This window comes from Physeter macrocephalus, chromosome 18, assembly GCF_002837175.3.
Source record: "Physeter macrocephalus isolate SW-GA chromosome 18, ASM283717v5, whole genome shotgun sequence".
Lineage (NCBI taxonomy): Eukaryota > Metazoa > Chordata > Mammalia > Artiodactyla > Physeteridae > Physeter > Physeter macrocephalus.
In genome coordinates this window covers 89,109,411-89,128,119 of record NC_041231.1, presented here as the reverse complement: position 1 = coordinate 89,128,119, position 18,709 = coordinate 89,109,411, and the positions used below count along the sequence as shown (strand labels likewise).

At 39.2% G+C, this 18,709-nt stretch overlaps 2 protein-coding genes across 2 annotated transcripts in view; one reads left to right on the top strand and one right to left on the bottom strand.

Moving 5' to 3' along the window:
• MRS2 (magnesium transporter MRS2) overlaps nt 1–15,739 on the top strand; it is a 39,106-nt gene extending 23,367 nt beyond the window's left edge. The window contains exons 10-12 of the mRNA XM_007116243.4: nt 6,121–6,234; nt 6,777–10,708; nt 14,125–15,739. Coding sequence (XP_007116305.2) covers nt 6,121–6,234; nt 6,777–6,887 — 225 coding nt within the window. The 3' untranslated portion in view covers nt 6,888–10,708; nt 14,125–15,739. The remainder of the gene's footprint in view (nt 1–6,120; nt 6,235–6,776; nt 10,709–14,124) is intronic.
• The window catches only part of GPLD1 (glycosylphosphatidylinositol specific phospholipase D1), a 49,156-nt gene continuing 41,164 nt past the window's right edge, over nt 10,718–18,709 (bottom strand). Inside the window, exons 21-25 of the mRNA XM_028478617.1 lie at nt 16,321–16,497; nt 15,826–15,986; nt 14,606–14,632; nt 14,105–14,155; nt 10,718–11,422 (exon numbers count right to left, since the gene is read on the bottom strand). Coding sequence (XP_028334418.1) covers nt 11,336–11,422; nt 14,105–14,155; nt 14,606–14,632; nt 15,826–15,986; nt 16,321–16,497 — 503 coding nt within the window. The 3' untranslated portion in view covers nt 10,718–11,335. The remainder of the gene's footprint in view (nt 11,423–14,104; nt 14,156–14,605; nt 14,633–15,825; nt 15,987–16,320; nt 16,498–18,709) is intronic.

Below are 18,709 nucleotides of genomic sequence, written 5' to 3'. Positions count from 1 at the left end.
GGTGATACCTCATTGTAGTTTTGATTTGCATTTCTCTAATGATTAGTGATGTTGAGCATCCTTTCATGTGTTTGTTGGCAATCTGTATATCTTCTTTGGAGAAACGTCTGTTTAGGTCTTCTGCCCATTTTTGGATTGGATTGTTTGTTTTTTTGATATCAAACTGCATGAGCTGCTTGTAGGCAGGTGGATTCTTAACCACTGTGCCACCAGGGAAGTCCCTTCAATGGATTTTAAAAGGAAAGTTTTAACATGTATACTCCCCTAGTGAAATAAAATATATACTCTAACTCATTTAAAATTCATGCCATATCGTTAGACTCTGTTATAACATAGATAGCTTAGGTTACCTTATGATTCCCAAAACATGTAATTACACATGGGAAAGGTTTGACAAAACAGTAGTACACTGTGAGGCAGTGTTAATGAGGGATTCTTTTTTTTTTTTTTTTTTTTTTTTTTTAATTCTTGTGTGTCAGGCAGTTTTCCGGGCAGTTGCATGCTTTATTTGACTCAGTTATCAAAACTCTGAAAACGAACGTATTTTCCCTGCTTTATAGGTAGGAAAGCTGAGGCTCAGAAAATGTTAGTAACTTGACCAAGGGCACAGAGCTAGCTAGGAAATAACAGAACTAGGATTTAGTCCCCAAGACTTGCACTTTCCACTTTGCTCCATTTTAATATAACACTGAACTCGCAGAGTTTTTTTTAAAATTAAATTATTTATTAGGCTGTGTCAGGTCTTAGTTGCGGCATGTGGGATCTTCATTGCGGCATGCAGTATCTTTTGTCGTGGCATGCAGGCTTCTCTAGTTGCAGCACATGGGCCTCTCTCTAGTTGTGGCATGTGGGCTCTCTAGTTGTGGTGCAGGCTCAGTAGTTAAGGCATGCAGGCTCCAGAGTGCAAGTGTAGTTGTGGCATGCAGGCTTAGTTCCCCTGCGGCAGGTGGGATCTTAGTTCCCTGCCCAGGGATGGAACCTGCAACCCCTGCATTGGAAGGCAGATTCTTAACCACTGGACGACCAGGGAAGTCCCTCGCAGGGTTTTTCATATCATTGTAGGCTTGTACTTTCAGAAGATGTCTTACTGTGAGATTTCTAGAAATGAATCTGCATGTGCATTTGGCAGGCACACTCTGGCACTGGATTCTGTGTCCTAGTTAACAGATCTATTCTCTGTCTCTGGCTGTTGCGGAAGTCCAACCCATGTCATCTCATCAGGACCACTATTCACTTTTATAAAGTGGTCTTTAAAAGAAGCAAATCTGATGGTCACTCTTCTGTGTAAAATTATTCAGGGGGTTTTGATTGTCATTAAGATAAAAATTCAGATTCCTTGGCCTGTAGGGCTTTTCCCGGTCTGCTGCACCCACATCTGCATCTTGTCTCCAGACACCTTGCCATCACCGTTGGTTGATTAATCACTATTCTTACTCATGGGGCCTCCACACGTCTCTCCTCGGCATCCACCTGTTTTTGCCTAGTTAACATCTGTTTCTCTCTCAGGTCTCAACTTATGTGTTACTTCCAAGGAGACTCTTCCCTGACTGCACCCCCAACCCAGCCGAGTAAAATTACTCCCCTGGTTATATGTGCTCAGATAATCCCACACTTCCCATTTGCCATGTTCCTCAAATTTGCAGTTGCTGTTTAAAGTCTGCAAAAGATAATAGCTCCCTGAAGCAAAGTCAGCATTAGTCATTTTAATGCTCCTTATAAGATGTGAAAGAAAAATGAATGCAGCACACGTCATTCATTCATCTTATGGATACGGTTTTTGGTGCCTGTTGCACACTAAACACTGCTTTTAGCCCTGGGGATATAGCAGTGAGTCCCTGCCCTTGTGGAGATTCCATTACAGTGAGGTAGAAGAGAATAAAGCAGATCCATGGTATATTAGGTGATAAGTGCCATAAAGAAAAATAAAGCCAGGTAAAGGGATAGAGACTGTTAGCAGGAGGTGAGACAAGGGGCATCCTAGAGATAGGGTGGTCGAGGAAGGTCTTTCTGAGGAGGTGACCCTAGAGCAGAGACCTGAAAAGAGAAAGTGGGAAGGCCTGGGGGGAAGGTGATCTAAGCAGAGGGAACCATGCATGTGAGACTGAGGCAGGGGTGCACCGAGCTTGTTGAAGGAACAGCAAGAAGGCCAGAGTGGTAGGGGAGGTGTGTCAAGTGGAGAAAGGCAGGGAGAATGTCAGAAGGACAGAGGGGGAGGGCATGTTGGTTTTGTGGCGCATGCTAAGAGTTTGGGCTTATTCTAAGTGTGATAGGAATCTCTTGGAGGCTTTTGAGCCCAAATATAGTAAAATGTCCAGTAGTCACCAAAATACCTTGTGCGACATAGACCAACCCTGGGCATTCTCAGAAGGTACTTCCAAAGACCTTTGCAAATTCCCCAATTTGTGACTGCAGAACTCTTAAGTTCCTGTCATTCTCCCAAATTATTTTTGTTAAGAACTATTTTTATGTACATATACTCACTCTACAAGCTAACTCTATCTTATGCTCACTCTAATATTTTTCTCTAAATGCCTATTTTTAAAAAAGAATTTTTAGAAATTCCTTTCTGATAGTTTCAGCATATGCAATAATTCTGGTTGTAATGAGATCTGAGTAGAAAGTAGTGAGCTAGGCTTGCCCCCAGAGCAAGATTCAGATCAGTGTCTCACCAGAGTCGCAGATGACATCTCCAGGTTTCCTGGAGAAGAGTTGAAAGATGTTCATTAAATCTATGAATATCAAGGTTTCCCTGTTCTTGTATAGTTGGGGTTAATATTTACAATGGTGAATCCAAGATAGGAAAAACATTTTTCTTTTTTAAAATAATACCAGACTGTCTCAAGAATAGTCAAATATTACCATACAGCCTTTACCCAGATTCTACAAACAGCAACATTTTATCATATTTACTCTATCATTCTATCAATATATACATACTTTTTTTCTAAATCATTTGAGAGTAAACAAAAAATGATGCTCCTTTACATCTAGATATTTCAGTATATATTTCCTAAAAACTTGTATTCTCTTACATAACCACTGCTCCAGAAAATTAACATTGAAACAACACTATTTTCTAATCTGTGGACCCTGGGTCAGGTTTCACCACTCAGCTCAGTAGCGCCCTTTGCCTCATAGAAAATCTTGGATCGTGTGTTGTTATATAGTTGTCATGTCTCCTTGGGCTTCTTTAATCTAGGCCAGTTTTTCGGTCTTTGTCTTTCATGGCCTTGACGTTCACAAAGAATGTAGGTCAGTTGTTTGGCCCTTGATACTCTTTCTTCATTATTAGATTCTGGTTACACATTGTGTCAGTGTGTTCTTCACATTGAATCCCATCAGGAGACCCTTGATGTCAGTTTGTCTCATTACTTGGTGATATTAACTATGATCACTTGGTTAAGGTGGTATCTGCCAGCTTTCTGTCCTATGAAGTTACTCTTTTTCTCTGTGGAATTAAGGATCTTGCAAGAACTCTGCTATTCATCAAATTTGTACCCTCTAGTTTTTTTTTTTTTAATTCAAGTATAGTTGATTTACAATGTTGTGTTAGTTTCTGCTGTACAGCAAAGTGATTCAGTTATACATATATAGTTTTTAATATTCTTTTCCATTATGGTTTATCATAAGATATTGAATATAGTTCCCTGTGTTATACAGTAGGACCTTGTTTATCCATTCTCTATTAGCTGACATCTGCTCACCCCAACCTCCCACTCCATCCCTCCCCCAGGCAACCACAAGTCTGTTCTCTATGTCTGTGAGTCTGTTTGTTTTTTAGATAGGTTCATTTGTGCCATATTTTAGATTCCACATATACGTGATATCATATGGTATTTGTCTTTCTCTCTCTGACTCACTTAGTATGATAATCTCTAGTTTCATCCATGTTGCTGCAAATGGCATTATTTCATTCTTTCTGATGGCTGAGTAATATTCTATTGTATATACATACCACATCTTCTTTATCCATTCCTCTCTCGATGGACATTTAGTTTGTTTCATGTCTTGGCTGTTGTGAATGGTGCTGCTATGAACATAGGGGTGCTTGTATCTTTTTGAATTATAGTTTTGTCTGGATATATGCCCAGGAGTGGGATTGCTGGATCATATGATAATTCTATTTTTAGTTTTCGGAGGAACCTCTGTACTGTTTTTCATAGTGGCTGCACCAACTTACATTTCTCACCAACAGTGTAGGGGAGGGTTCCCTTTTCTCCACACCCTTTCTAGCATTTGTTGTTTGTAGACTTTTTCATGATGGCCATTCTGACCTGTGTGAGGTGGTACCTCATTGTGGTTTTGATTTGCAGTTCTCTGATATTTGCACCCTCTAGTTTTAGCATCCACTAATTGATCTAAAATGGATTCATATCTGAATCAAATACTGCAATGATGATTATCACATGTTGATTTCTAATTCCATCACTCCTCCTACTTTTATTCTTTGTAAAGTAGAGCCTTCCTTCTCTCCCAGTTATTTATTCATTTGTATCAGTATGGACTCATGGGGTCTTACTTTAGTCAATGAGTTATAATCTGTCGCTACTGTCATTATTTATCTTGGTGTTCAAATTGTTCCTTTCATGCTGACTTCTGAGTACTTTTGACATGTCCCCATCACTTTTAGTGCTTTTTTAGCCTCTGGCACATCAAGATGTTCTAGGCATCTTATTTTTAAGGAGTAGATAGACTGAACAGTGGCAGAGATGAAGAGTTTGAAAGGTAGGTACTTAAACATACAATACTGCAGGGCACGCCCAGAGCAGAGGGGGCATTAAAAATCCAACTCTTAGACACTTGTCCCTTCCCTTAATCTCCTAGAGGTCTCGCACTGTGCTGTGTATTTTAATGACACACAGAATTTTGGACTTGCTTACCTCTCAAGTTTATCACATTTTAGCATTCCCAGACTTTTTATTTATAGGGCATTACAGAACCAGTCTATAGCAAAAAAAACAACGGTAATCTGGGTATGCTAAATCTCATTTAAACGTAATTTTTACTTAATAAATTAGGGCCTTCGTTTAGGATAACTGGAAATGTGTTCATCCAAACAGTTAACTCACATTAGCACTTGTCTTCTTGATAAATTATGTCTAACATCTAATTTCATGTTAAAAATGAGGCAGATTTCTTTTTCATAAGTGGCTTGAATTTCCATCAGTGGTTACTGATCATTTTGGAGGAAATTGAGCTCCCAATCACTGGAGACCAAGCTGTTGTTGATAATAACGAATGGCATTTCTGTAGCGGAGACTCCTTCCATGTGGGAGATTAATAAATTCTGTGATTCTGTACATTCACACATGCACTCAAAAGCATCACACTGCAAAAAATAATACAATTCTGAAAATGACAGTGAGTGGAATTCCCTGGCGGTCTAGTGGTTAGGACTCTGGGGGCCTGAGTTTGATCCCTGGTCAGGGAACTAAGATCCTGCAAGCCACGCCAGCATGGCCACAAAAAAAAAAGAAAGAAAAGAAAATGACAGTGAGGGAAAATGTTCACTGTAAGTCAGAGGTTGCCAAGCTTTCTTGGTTCATGAAGCTTTTTAGTCTCTTAGTAATTTTTTTGCAGCATCCCTAGACCAAAGTTTCTTTCATTATGTTAGAGTTTCTGTCATGTTACCTTACAGTTTCTTTTATGAAGAAGGTAGGTCAGAACAATTTAAGAGTAGCAGTTCTCATGGTATTCCACAGATGGCACTGTGATTTCCTCGAGAATTTAAAGTATTCTGCGGTGCTGTAATGCCAGGACACCTCAGCTCACAGTTTGGCAAATGTGGCTATAAGCAAAAAATTTAAATTAAGTTGTATGTCCTATGTGATTATAACTATTAAAATTTGTGTGAATGTAAACAGACTGGAAGGAAACACAAAGTATAAGCAGTAATGTGGGTTCATTGATGATCGTAAAATACTCTTAAATCATGTTTTCCTTCTGATTTATTTTCTGACGCTTGGTCTCTGGGTGCTATTTGTTCTTAGTTCCTATAGGAAAGAGCAGTACAAATAACAGAAGGTTTCTTTTAAACTCTGGGGCAATGATAAGTTCAGGAAATTTTATCACTAAGGAAACTAACCTTTTATGATTGAAATTAACTGTGTTCTCTTTTAGGACCATAGAGTGTTTTGGCTGATCACAGGAATTATGTTTATGGGAAGTGGCCTCATCTGGAGGCGCTTGCTGTCATTCCTTGGACGACAGCTAGAAGCTCCTTTGCCTCCTCTGGTATGAAGGGTCTGGTTCACAGCAGTACCGCGGAGGGGCTACAGTCCTGGGCTCTGAAGTCCTGTGGCCTGGGCTTAAGCTGTCACGGGCTTCGTGACCCTGAGCAGGTTTCTTAATTTCTCTAAGCCTCGCTCAGTTTCCACATCTGCCACCTGCTTCATGTAGTTAAAGGGAGAATTAGATAATGTGTGTAATGCACTTATGAGCACAGGGCCTGGTACAGTAAATAAGTTAGAAATTTATTCTGTGTGGGACACTGACAAGCATTGTACATTTAGACAGATGTTAGTAACTTCCTGGTGCAGCTTTTGTCATAACCAAAATTGAAATGTAGAAAACATTTATCGTGTATAGGAAAAGATACACAGGTTACCTCTTTTTCTTACGTTTCTACTTATAGTTTATACCCCTGGAGCAAGTACTCAAGACACTGATACATGGCTTGCAGTCCTTTCCTCGTTTAGTGGTTAACGTATCGTTTTACTGGTGGCTTTTCTTTTAAACAGACACACTAAAATTACAAATTTTTCTGCTTCATTTAGATGGCCTCTTTACCTAAAAAGACACTGCAGGCAGATAGAAGGACGGAAATGAAACACAGCTTCAGGCCGGATGGACTTGAATCAAGCAGGAGTGTCCTAACAAACCGTTAGGCACAGCCCGGTGGAAACTGAATTATTTTTTTACGGTAGTCACAGGAAAATTCTGATATTCTTCTATTATTTTCTTTTATAAGAGTCAGAGACTTGGGGGGAAAATCACTGACATTTAAATTATAGTGTCTGATGTTAAAAATATTATGGCAGTCACAGTACTAGAACTTAATTGCATTTTCAGGATTCCGAGTAAAGAAACAAAGCGCTTGCTTTGTAAGAGGCCAAAGTTCTATTTCCTACAAACTTAAGAAGCTGTTTTTATAGACATGTAAGGCATGGAGAGATTAACTTAACACAAGAATAGATTGTGGTATCAATTTTATTTAATTTATACATGTCAACAAAAGTGCAACCTCATGCCAATTGAAGCCTGGAAACTTGACAAGCCCACAGTTCTGAGACCAGGTAGCCATAGTTCTTAGTACAAGGAATCACATTCTTGTGAATTTGTCACTCTCAGGTGACTGAAAAGCTAGCAGAATATATATTTACCTTAAAACAGACTCTGGGAGTTTGTGCTTTAAACCAGTCTTTGACATAACCTTATTTTCTTGTATTTGCCCCCTTTTTATATAAGGAATAAAAAAAAGGAAATGAGTTTAATGTCAGCTTTATATAGATTCCAGTTAATCAGAATTTTACTTCCTCAACCAATGAAACTATTGTTCTTTGCTTGACTATAATTAAAGCTTTCGGAAATTGAGCTGAAAGAAAGAATTTCCATTCTATTACTGCTTTATAACTGTTTTGGTCATTCCCTGGTTTTTAGAACAGATAGACATGTCACCCCAAAAAGGAAAATATATGTAGCCTAGTTAATCTATTTGCCTACACCTCAGAGGTTGACAGATGGGCTTCCTAAAACAAGAGGGTAGATAAACTTTAAAATTGTGATACCTTTTTGTTTTCACAATCAGATTTGGGTTTAAAACAAATGACTGATATTTGTATGTCTCAAAGCTCCTATCCTACTTAACATCTTCTGCCTCTTTTAATATTGGGTTTATAAACCCGAACAAACTTTTTGGCCAACCCAAATTATTTTCTGGAGGTTAAGTACAGTTATGCAATAGAACATGACAGTTATATTTGCCTCTAAAAGATGCATAGAAGATTCTGGAGTGTTCAGAGCAGCTCTTGCACTACAAATTTAGTAATAAAATAAATATGCATACTCTGATGATGTTGTATACCTGATACCCTAATATGTCATATGAGGGAGTTTAGGGGTCCATTTACAAGGTGGTTTAGTGCTAGGAATAAAAATGCTCTTCTAGTAGCTGATCTGAAAGAAAACAAAGTTACAAGTATTAGGTTTTCCCTGTTCCCATGTCTGGTTATGAGAGGACATTAGAATAGCATGAAACAGGCTGGGCTTGTCTTGGAGCACACTTTATGGTGTGGTTGTTGGAATGTGAATAGCATCATACATCTGTTTGATGATTTCCAAGATGAAGTATCTTTGACAATATTTATATTTCACAGGGCACTCTTCTTTGGTACACCTCAGAGCACTCTGCTGCTATTTTTGATCTTAGGTCATCACTGTAAAATAAGGTAATAAATATCACTTAACTGTGACATATGACGAATTGGAAGTCCAGAGGGCAAAATTTGATTTGCTTAAGATCAGGCATGGGATAGAATTTTGGTCTTTTTTTCTTTCTGATGTTGCTTAGTTTGTGGGCTTACATAAAAATTTTTGATGAGTCATGTCGCATCAATAAATGGGAAAATAAATGCAACTACCTCATAAGTCTGATAAAAGGAAGGTACTAATGGTTTATAAATTTCTTGAAGGTGGTTAAATCAAGTATGATTTCCAGATGTCAGCTAGCTCTGCTTTGGTGATAGGTAGCAGGATGCTTCTTATATTAAAGAGCCCTCAAATAATAGATTATGCCAAAAAAAAAAAATGTTCAGCAGTTTTAAATTTTGAATTTAAATAGACGGAGTACATAAACTATTTGTAAGTAAGGTGAAAGAATACCAAACATTCAGTTATGAGTAAGCAGGCATTCTGATTCTGTTTAACATGTATAAGTACAAGGAATGATATTCTTAACAGATTGCCTTTGTAAGGCCTTTAAGAAAATGACGTCATTTTCAGATGCTATTAACACTTGCTTCATCCTTGATAGACTGATAACCACTAAATAGTCATATTAAAAAGCCGTTTATTTTGGTGAGTTATTCCAAGAGTTGTACAAGCTTTGTGTTTTGGAATTGCAATATTAAACTCACTTTAAATTCAGGATTTATTGTCATTACCTTAGTAATAGCTATGCAGATGGAGCATGGAATAGGGAATTCAAAGACCTGAGTTTATTCCCAAACTCACTTCAAATCTCTGTAGGTCTGTGATACAGAGGCATAGAACAATTTCAGTCTTGAAGCCTTGATGAAAGTTTTTGCATATACAGGTAATAGATAAAAATTGCAAATATGTAAATGTGTTCTGATATCTTAAAGGTAATTTTGAGTTCAATTGTGTAAGTTCAGATTTGTGTTCAGGAGAGATGAAATCCCTAAAGTATTTTTAAGTATTTCAGAATCAATGCTTAGAACTACAGTTAATACTTAGTAGAGTGAAAATTTAATCCACCTGTTAGGATAATACATTAGACTGTCAGGTATTAGACTTTTTTCCTGTATGCTGGGTTTTCACATATTTGCCATATACACAGTAGAAGTACAATTTATATAATTTTGAATATGGGGTTAGTATGGTTTAATATCCTATATGAAAACCTGCTTCTAACTTTGTAAATTTTAACCTTCTCCTGCTGCTTGCTATGTGGTATGTTCAGGCATTGAGAAAATAAAAATCCTCAGGTAAAGAATAATCATGTTTTAAACATAGGCCCTATCATTTAGTAAAGCATAACACTTTCTATAATAATAGCAATATGAAGGTATGCATCCTCCTAATCCAATAGTGAAAAGATGCCTTTACTAAAATGCAGTGTCATTAGCTTGTTCTACACTCAGACTTCTCAATTCATAAAAACTCATAATTACAACTAATTTCTGGTCCCCTAAAAATAAACTTCCTTTTAATTAAAAATAATTCTTCAAATAGGTTGAGCTGCCAATAATTGTTAACCAAAAACCACACGGTGTTTCTGTGTGCTTTTTGCTGTGCCGTAGGGGAACCATGCAGCTAGTATACCTCTTTAAGAAAGATGAGACTGTCCCAGGAGTGATCCAGAGGTCCTATCTCGGTATGTGCCTGTTTATGCTGTTTTCCTATATACATACTCACCTTATGCTCACAATTGTAATTCTACTAGCTATTCCTTGATTTCTGATTTAGCTTACTCTTCAGCTGAATTCCTGTCTCCTTTGACCAGTCTCTGTACTGCCTCTAGAGAAGCTGAGAGAAGGGCTCTGGTCATTGTTTATTTTCTCCTGCTTTTTAGTATCATTTCACTAGTGTCAGAAGAAAGAGGTTCTACCCTGACTGATAGAGAATCAACTAGTTACTGTTTATGGATAACAGTGCCTGCAGATTTTTAGTGAAGCTGAAATCCTATGGTACGTTTCCTTCCCCTTAAATATGCCACCCTGCAGGACTGGCAGATGAGATGTACTCTGCTAAAACCAGCCCAGAAACAAGGACAGCCAAGACCTGCTTCACTCCTCTTGGTCCCTTGCAGTAGCCTCTGGCTCAGGACAGATCTCTCTTCTTTCTGCTCTAGTTCTGTTGGCACAGCTTGTGGCAGCCTAATACCACCCAAGGCTTTGTGGGATGACCTAGTTCACTAAGTTCATCTGCTGTTAGAACAGTCATTTCTCCGAAAGCATCTGAGGGCACAGTAAGATGATGTTTTACTTTTTATATGTGTCTTTCACTGTATGAAACATTGAAAATACAATCATCCTCATAAGAAAGGACCACATCATTTGCAACATGATTTTGGAGTTGTGAGGTTATGCCTCACCCCTTACTTTTCTCCTCACTCTTTCTCCTCCTTGTGCCTTTTTCCTGTATACTGTGCTTTCTGTTTGATTGGAATGGGTCACCAACTTTAAAAGGACATTTTTAGGAAGAATTGTGTTACAGAGGTTTTCCTAAGAGATAACCAGAGAGAGGCCTTTCCAGTCATCAGAAAGACAGGTACCCATGTGGAAGAGGAAATAGGTTGTACAGCAGGTCTGAGCAAAGCGAAACAAGTTAGGAATAAGTTTAGGTACAAAGGAAACAAACTTTGGAAGGGGACATGAATAACCAGAGTATTTGCTGTTTCACATGCTTCTGATGTTGCCCCATTTACTGTATCCTATTTCCAGATAGTGTGTATGTCTCCACCCCCAGGAGCCCCACCTGTGGTAGGATCTACAAGGCTCCACTGGATGCACCACTCTGTCCACCAGAACGCTCACCCTGGAGATGACTTGGCATGAGAGAGGGAGGGGCAGGTTAGGAAAATGGAGTGAAACCTTTAATCTTGGCCGAGGCTATAGATATGAAGCGCCCCAGAGAGTCGGGCTCCCAGAGAACTCTTTCCAGCAGCAATGACAACTTGGTTCTGTAGGGGACACAAAACAGAATTCATTTTCCGTTCATAACATCTATTAAGTTCCTGCTGTAGTCCAGGCATCATGTTATGCTCTGGAAATATAAAGATGAGTAAGACATTGGCCAGACCCCAGGGCTTGAGCTTAAATACCCCTTTGGCAGATCTGTAGGTTCAGAAGACCACAGCTGAGGAAGTTCTCTCTAGTCCCTTCTCTGGTACATAAAGGAAAAGTGAGTCCATGCGTGTTTATTCAGCATCCGAGCTGTGGTGCGGTGTAGACGGCATAGCTGGAGTAATGAGACTTCCACAAACAGGCTGGCCTGTGTCAGTGTGTTCACACCACCTACTCTGCCCCTGCTGCTTGAAATATTTTAGGAACTGTCTTTCAAAATGGTCTAAGCTTGTACAAGTTTTTAAACCTTTTTTGAGGTGGATTTTAGTTTTGGAAACTACCAAGAGTTTTTCTGGACCATGGCTGATAAATGAGGTGTGACCATAAAATGACCAACCCTTCTGTGACGTTTCTCATTGACTTTATTTCTGGATTCCATTGGTAGTTTTCAAAATTAAGGCTAACATATTGAGCGTCTACCATATGTCAAATACTATGCTTAACCCTTTGCTTGTATCTTTTTAAATACACTAGTGTCAGATAAGAGGGAAAATCTCAACTCTTATTTATGGAATTACTCATTTACTGGATTTGCCTGTAGTTTGGCTGTGAGCTGAGTTTCCTCTCCATTTCCTGGTTAAACCATCTTCATTCCTAAAATCAAGTCTTCCCCTGCTTCTTGCCCTCTCTGCCCAGTCAGCCTACTCCTATTTATTTCCAGATCCACTCAGGCCCGAGGGGCCCTGCAAGGCCTTCCCTGACTCCACCAGCAATAGACTTCCATGGATCTCTGACTGCCTTTGGTCGTCCTAAATGGACCTGCTGGTCTTACAGGTGTTTCATTTTTCCACTTAGACTCTAAGAACCTGGGGGCAGGGACCAGGTCTCAGGTTTGTCTGCCTCTCTGGTACCCAATGTAACACTGCTCCGCCAGGGCCCTCGGGCTGACTGAAGGCAGCCCCACAGGAGGGTTCAGAAAGACAGTGGCAGTACCACTCAGGTAAGTGCGGAGTCCTCCTGGTTCTAGTTGGTTACTCGTTCAATACTTAATGCTCACATAGAGAAAGGAGTCTTCAAAGTCATAACTTTTACTCAAGTAGAAGGCCACCCACTGATCATCCTCAGATTGTGTCTATTTTTTAAATATAACCTTTGATTTATCTTTACACTCAGAGTGCTTTAGGGGCCCCCAGTCTCAGGTATGTGTTGGGAAAGTGGAGTAATTTTACTCTTCACTTGTGAAATGTAATTAGGAAGATGAATTTGCATTGCTATACAGAAAGGAATCAAATATACTTTTAGCTGATCTATACCACCCCCTTCAATTGGTATAAATAATGGTTGAGTATTTGCTTTCGAGCTTGCCTATAAATGAGTTACAGCAAGGGCTACTTGAACTGTTAGCCTGTAGAGGGCAGTTTAACCACAATTCTCACAAGCCAGAGCCAGGACCACAACACCTACCAGGCTCTACAAACCTGGTCCTATACTCGAAAATCTTTGAAGGCTTCCCTAGCCTTTCATCCCATAGTTCACTTACTCTTTACCATTTAATCCTATACTGATTTGCATTTTATTTAACTTCCCATGTGTATAAATCTTAACTTTATCTCTCTCATAACCTAGCATAATTCCATACAATGTCATATCCTAAAATAAATGAGTGGAATCAGTGGTTTAGCTGTATATTTTAAGATAAAACCCATTTAATCTGTTGTATCAAAAATTCAAAATGTGCATACCCCTTGACCTAGCAGTCTTCTAGGAGTCTTACCAGCAGAGAAATTTGCACAATTATAAAGATATAAATTATAAAGATACGGATTAGATTTTTTATGTGTAGAGCACTGTAATAGGAAAAAAAAAGGAAATAACTATGAGAAATAACTAAATGTCTGAGAAAGTAAACCAAAGAAATGAAATATGGTGCATCCAGACAAATTACTATTCAGTCATTGAAAAGAATTAGTTCTATATGTACTTGTCTGGAAGGAGGCATAAAAGACAGTTGCATGTGTATGTTTCTAAAGTCATACAAAAACAGTCTTGTAGAAAAAGAAACAAAATATTAACAGTGCTTAGCCAATAGGGCAAGCGTCGGCAGACTTTTCCCAGTGAAGGGCCCAGGATAATATGTTAGGCTTTGTGGGACGTCAGTCTGAGGCAACTGATCAACGGTATAGTAGCAGCTGTAAAGAAAGGAATGACCGTGGCTCTATTCCACTAAAACTTGAGACACTGCAAGTTGAACTTCATATAAATTTCATGTGTCACAAAATATATTTTTTGATCATTGCAAACATGTCAGTCATTTTTAGTTCACAGGCTATACAAAAATGGGCAGCCAGCTAGAGTTGGCCCACAGGCTGTAATTTGCTGACCCCTGCTGTAGAGGATGAAATTGGAGGGGTAGTGAGGGAAACTTTTCACCAAAAAATGGGATTATGTGTGAGTGTTCTTTTGTGTGTGTCCCTGTTTTTCAAATAAAAAAATCTAAAATACATACAAAATGAGATCATCCCCAAATCCCAGCCTTAGAACAAATGCAGATATCAAAGTGGTACAGTCTTGGTACTCACCTTTTTCTTTGACCTCACAGTGATCATAGAGCTCCCAAACCTTGAGCCTGCCTGGAAAACACACTATTAATAGCCTTTGAAAACGCACCATGGGGCTTCTCTGGTGGCACGGTGGTTAAGAATCTGCCTGCCAATGCAGGGGACACAAGTTCAAGCCCTGGCCCTGGAGGATCCCACATGCTGCGGAGCAACTAAACCCGTGCACCACAACTACTGAGCCTGCGCTCTAGAACCCACGAGCCATAACTACTGAAGGCCACGAGCCTAGAGCCCGTGCTCTGCAACAAGAGAAGCCACCGCAATGAAAAGGCCACGCACTGCAACGAAGAGTAGCCCCAGCTCGCCGCAACTAGAGAAAGCCCGCGCACAGCAACGAAGACCCAAAGCATCCAAAAATAAATTTATAAAAAAACCCACCATGTTATTTTATCAACTTGAAATAAGGGGAAGGGCTGCTTTTTTTTGGTAGTTTTTCTTTCATTTTTTTCAGGAGGTACTTACTTCAGGAGAAATCAATACGTATTGGGCCTGAAAGAAAGTGATGAGAAAGGGAGACTATTAATATTATTACTGTTCACGGGGGTTTTTTTAAACCAATTTTAATTACACCCTTACATTCACATTTCTTCATTTTAGAGAAGCCCTTTGTCACCAGAAATTCCGCTTATAGTTTAGCTCAGAAAAATAGATGTATAAAAATGTTTATATGTGAATATCTTACTATAACAGCAAAAATTTGAAATGGACTAAGTGACTAATAATCACTTAAATAATGATTAAACTGGTTTATCTACAGATAAAATACTAGGTATCTGGTAGATATATTGTATAAGACTATAGGAAGGCATAGAAAACAAAGTTGTATACAAAATCGTGTACAATATGGTCACCACGGTTAATAAGATACCCACTACACTGCGTAAGAGGGCACTTCAGAATCAGCTCTTGGTTCAAGTCTCTGTTCTGCTATTTCCTAGCAGTGTGACCTGTAACAACTTCCTTCCCCAATCTTCCATTTCTTTATAATGGGTATAAAATACCAAATTAACAGCTTTGATGCGGATTAGATTTTTTTATGTGTAGCATAGCGCTAGCCACAGAGTGAATGCACAAATGGTAGCAATTAAGTTCATAGCAAAAAAATACGAGAAGGATACACATCAAAAGGTTAATAGGCGTTATCTCTGTAGAGTAGAATTCTAGGTAGATTTTTTTCTTCTTTGAACTGTGTATTTTCTAATATTTTTACAATAACCTTTCATTTTTTTGCAATTTAAGAAGTAATTTTTAAGTTTAAAAATAACAGCCAAGTGTTTCAGACCCAGGAAACTTAAGGAAACCCACCTGAGAAAAGGAATAAAACAAAGCAATGAAAGAGGAAATAAAAAGATTGGGAGTCTTCATGAAACTCCAGTGGCCGTGGCCTGTTTTCTTCTGCCGCGGGCTCCTAACCAAGCAGTGGCCGGCTATGACCAAGAACCAATATGACACCACATCCAGCTGCAGCTGTGGGGGGTGAACCCTGCAGAACTGCCGGCAAGCAGGCAGCCTGGGCCTACACACACAAGCAAGGGATTGTGTCCTGACCCCAGGTAAGGGGCGGGTTACCTGAGTTCAGGCAGAAACTAATCAGAGCTCTATAGTGGACATAATTTACTAAGGCATCAGCAAGTAGCCATCCTTTCCCAGGATGGTATGGAATTGTGTACAAGAACAGTTACCTTTTCTTCTGGACATGGAGCTACCCATGATTTGCATTTGCCCGTCATGTCGCCCAAGGTGACCTGTTTGCCATTATACACATAGACACGGCCATCTTCTCCCCCCATGAGTCCAGAGGTTACATCTGTGATCCTCAGTGGGGCTGCCATGATGATTTCATCTGTAAACAATGAAAACCAGCAGCAGGAAGTATCTACTTGCTGTCACTATTCCACTACTGGATCCTGACCCAACCTTCCACAAATATTAGTACATCTTTTACTAGGTCTGTCCTGATTTCATTCCAACGTAGTCAGAGACTTTTGTTTTCTGTTATCATTCATTAATAATAGTTGATGTGGGTGGCTCTCGTGTCACCACGTTCAGAAAGTACTACTCTTGTACATCCGGCTCTGGTCTTGATTCATTATGAGGGTAGAGCCTAGGTGATCCAATTAGGGGGACTAATCAATTAAGCAAAGGATTTATTGGCCCGAGACACCATTCCTTCCTACCTAAGCCATCGTTATCCAGGTCACTCAAGTGCAGAACGCCACCAAATCGGGAGAAGCGGCGGTCTCCACTGAAGGTGCTAAGCAGAGAAGGCTGCGAGTCAGGTGTCAGTTCATACATCCGAGTGCTTCCACCTTGGTGCAGGGTCGTGGTCAGGAATGGCATCTTAGCCATGACATCTGAAATAAACCACAGTACGGTAACTGCTGCCATCACAAGGACGAAGATAGGACAAAGAAGTTATAGGTTACTTTGTGTCATTGACTTTCAGGATTACTGTGAGATAGTCAAATTTGTGAATGCCAAGGTTTGTTTTTTTTTTTATATATGATCATTATAAAAGGTGTGGGAAACACCCCAAAAAAGTATAAAGAAGAAAACGTATATAAAGCATATATTTCTTTCTGGACAATGATATATACTTACATATATACATACACACATTTTAATGGGGGTTTTTGCAGATTATAAAATTCTTTTTTCGCTCGGGCCATTTTTAACTTTTTGCTTTTATAATTAATACTATGATAAATATCCTTCCCCATAGTTCTGAGTATTTTCTGAGAACAGATTCTTAGAAGGGGCCCATATAGCATTGGATTTGGGGAATGGCTCTTGCCATTTTGCCAAACCTCTTTCTAGAAAAGGTATATCGATTTACATTTCACAAGCAGTGTGTGATTTCCCATCTCACTTCAACCTTGCCATCATTGAGTAGTATTTTTCATACTGAAAGTACTTCATAGTTTTTAATCAGCACCCTAAAATCCTCACTGAATATTCAAACTTGTGTATAGTGGCCACAGTCTGACCCAGAGATCCTGCCGAGGCAGGGGACAGGGTGAGAGGGACAAGCCTAGCCGTCCTACGCAAACTTGCCCTGAAAGTAGAACAGATTTTTCACATTTAACTTAATCTGTGTCCATAGAGCTGCGATTCCCCAACTATACACCGAAACACTTCAGCGAACTCGCGGGGATACTGCAGGTGTCTTGAACTTTTCCTGGTAACACAATGACATCTGTCTGACGCCACATGAGCTACCTGCTGGGAGTGGGTCACAGTTTCCACGTTAGATCCCTATGTTCCTTTCAATGATGTCACATCTTTGCAAAACTGGGATTTTATCATAATGGGTTGTTACGGTAAAATGCAGGTACCACTAGAAAATCATTGTCGATCGAAATGAGGCTAAGCGGTGTCTAATCTGATTCCAGGGTTTGAGAAGTGGGTACAGTACCCCCAAAGGAGCTAAGCTGTTAGGACATAAACACAGCATCTGCAACCTATTGAGTCACACGGGGGCCCATACTGAGAAAGGCCCTGTGCTTGGCTTTATGCTCTCCTGTTAAAAATTATCCAGAATTTCAGGTAACAAATTTTAATTTTGTCTGGGCCCCTCAAATTATGTGGGTGAAATACAATCAAAATACAAGTAAAAATAGGAAAATCTGAGCAAGATTGGTGGATTATATCTTGATAACCCAGTTGTGATACTGGTTGTGGTGTGCAGATTATCATCATTGGGGAAAACTGGATAAAATGTAACATGACCTCTGCTGTTTCTTACAACTGCATGTGAATTTATAATTATCTCAAAAAGCATCATTTATATATCATATATATGATATATATAATTAACCTTTTTATTCTGTATTTTATACAATATTTGATAATGGAGAAAATTATTAAGGCAGTAAAGGGACTGAAACTAAGAAAATTTGGGAAGCTCTAATTCTCAGCACTCTGGGAGCAAGAGTGGTGAGACAAAATCAGTAATGTGTGTTGCAAGAGTTTAGAAATCAGTACCTAGACTCTGTAAAGGAGAAAAAAAAACTATTCCGAAGCTAAGTCAGCAACTTTCTGTTGTAATGCTGTGTCCTTACTCATGCAAGGAAAGATTTAACCATTCCTTTGCCCAGTCCACTTCTATGTATATTCAAATATGTTGTATGAAACGAAAATCTTTCTGAAAAATAATTTCACAATATGTAGTAAGAGTCTTAAGATTAGACCCTCTAGCAATAGGATGATGGTAGTAAATGTTGGCATGTGCATATGGAAAAAATGTGATACAGGTATCAAAAGTAATGTTTTAGAAGAATATTTAACATGGGAACATGCTTAAGATATAAAATATTAGGTGTGAAAAAACATGTATGCGTTTAAGCTTTAAAATATCTGGATCAGGGGTGATTTTTTCCTTCTGTATACTTCCTTATATTTTCACAAATTTCTACAATAAGCATAATTTACTTTTATACTCTTGGAGGGAGTAGTTTTTTTTTGTTTTTTTTTTTTTGCGGTACGGGGCCTCTCACTGCTGTGGCCTCTCCCGTTGCGGAGCACAGGCTCCGGACGCGCAGGCTCAGCGGCCATGGCTCATGGGCC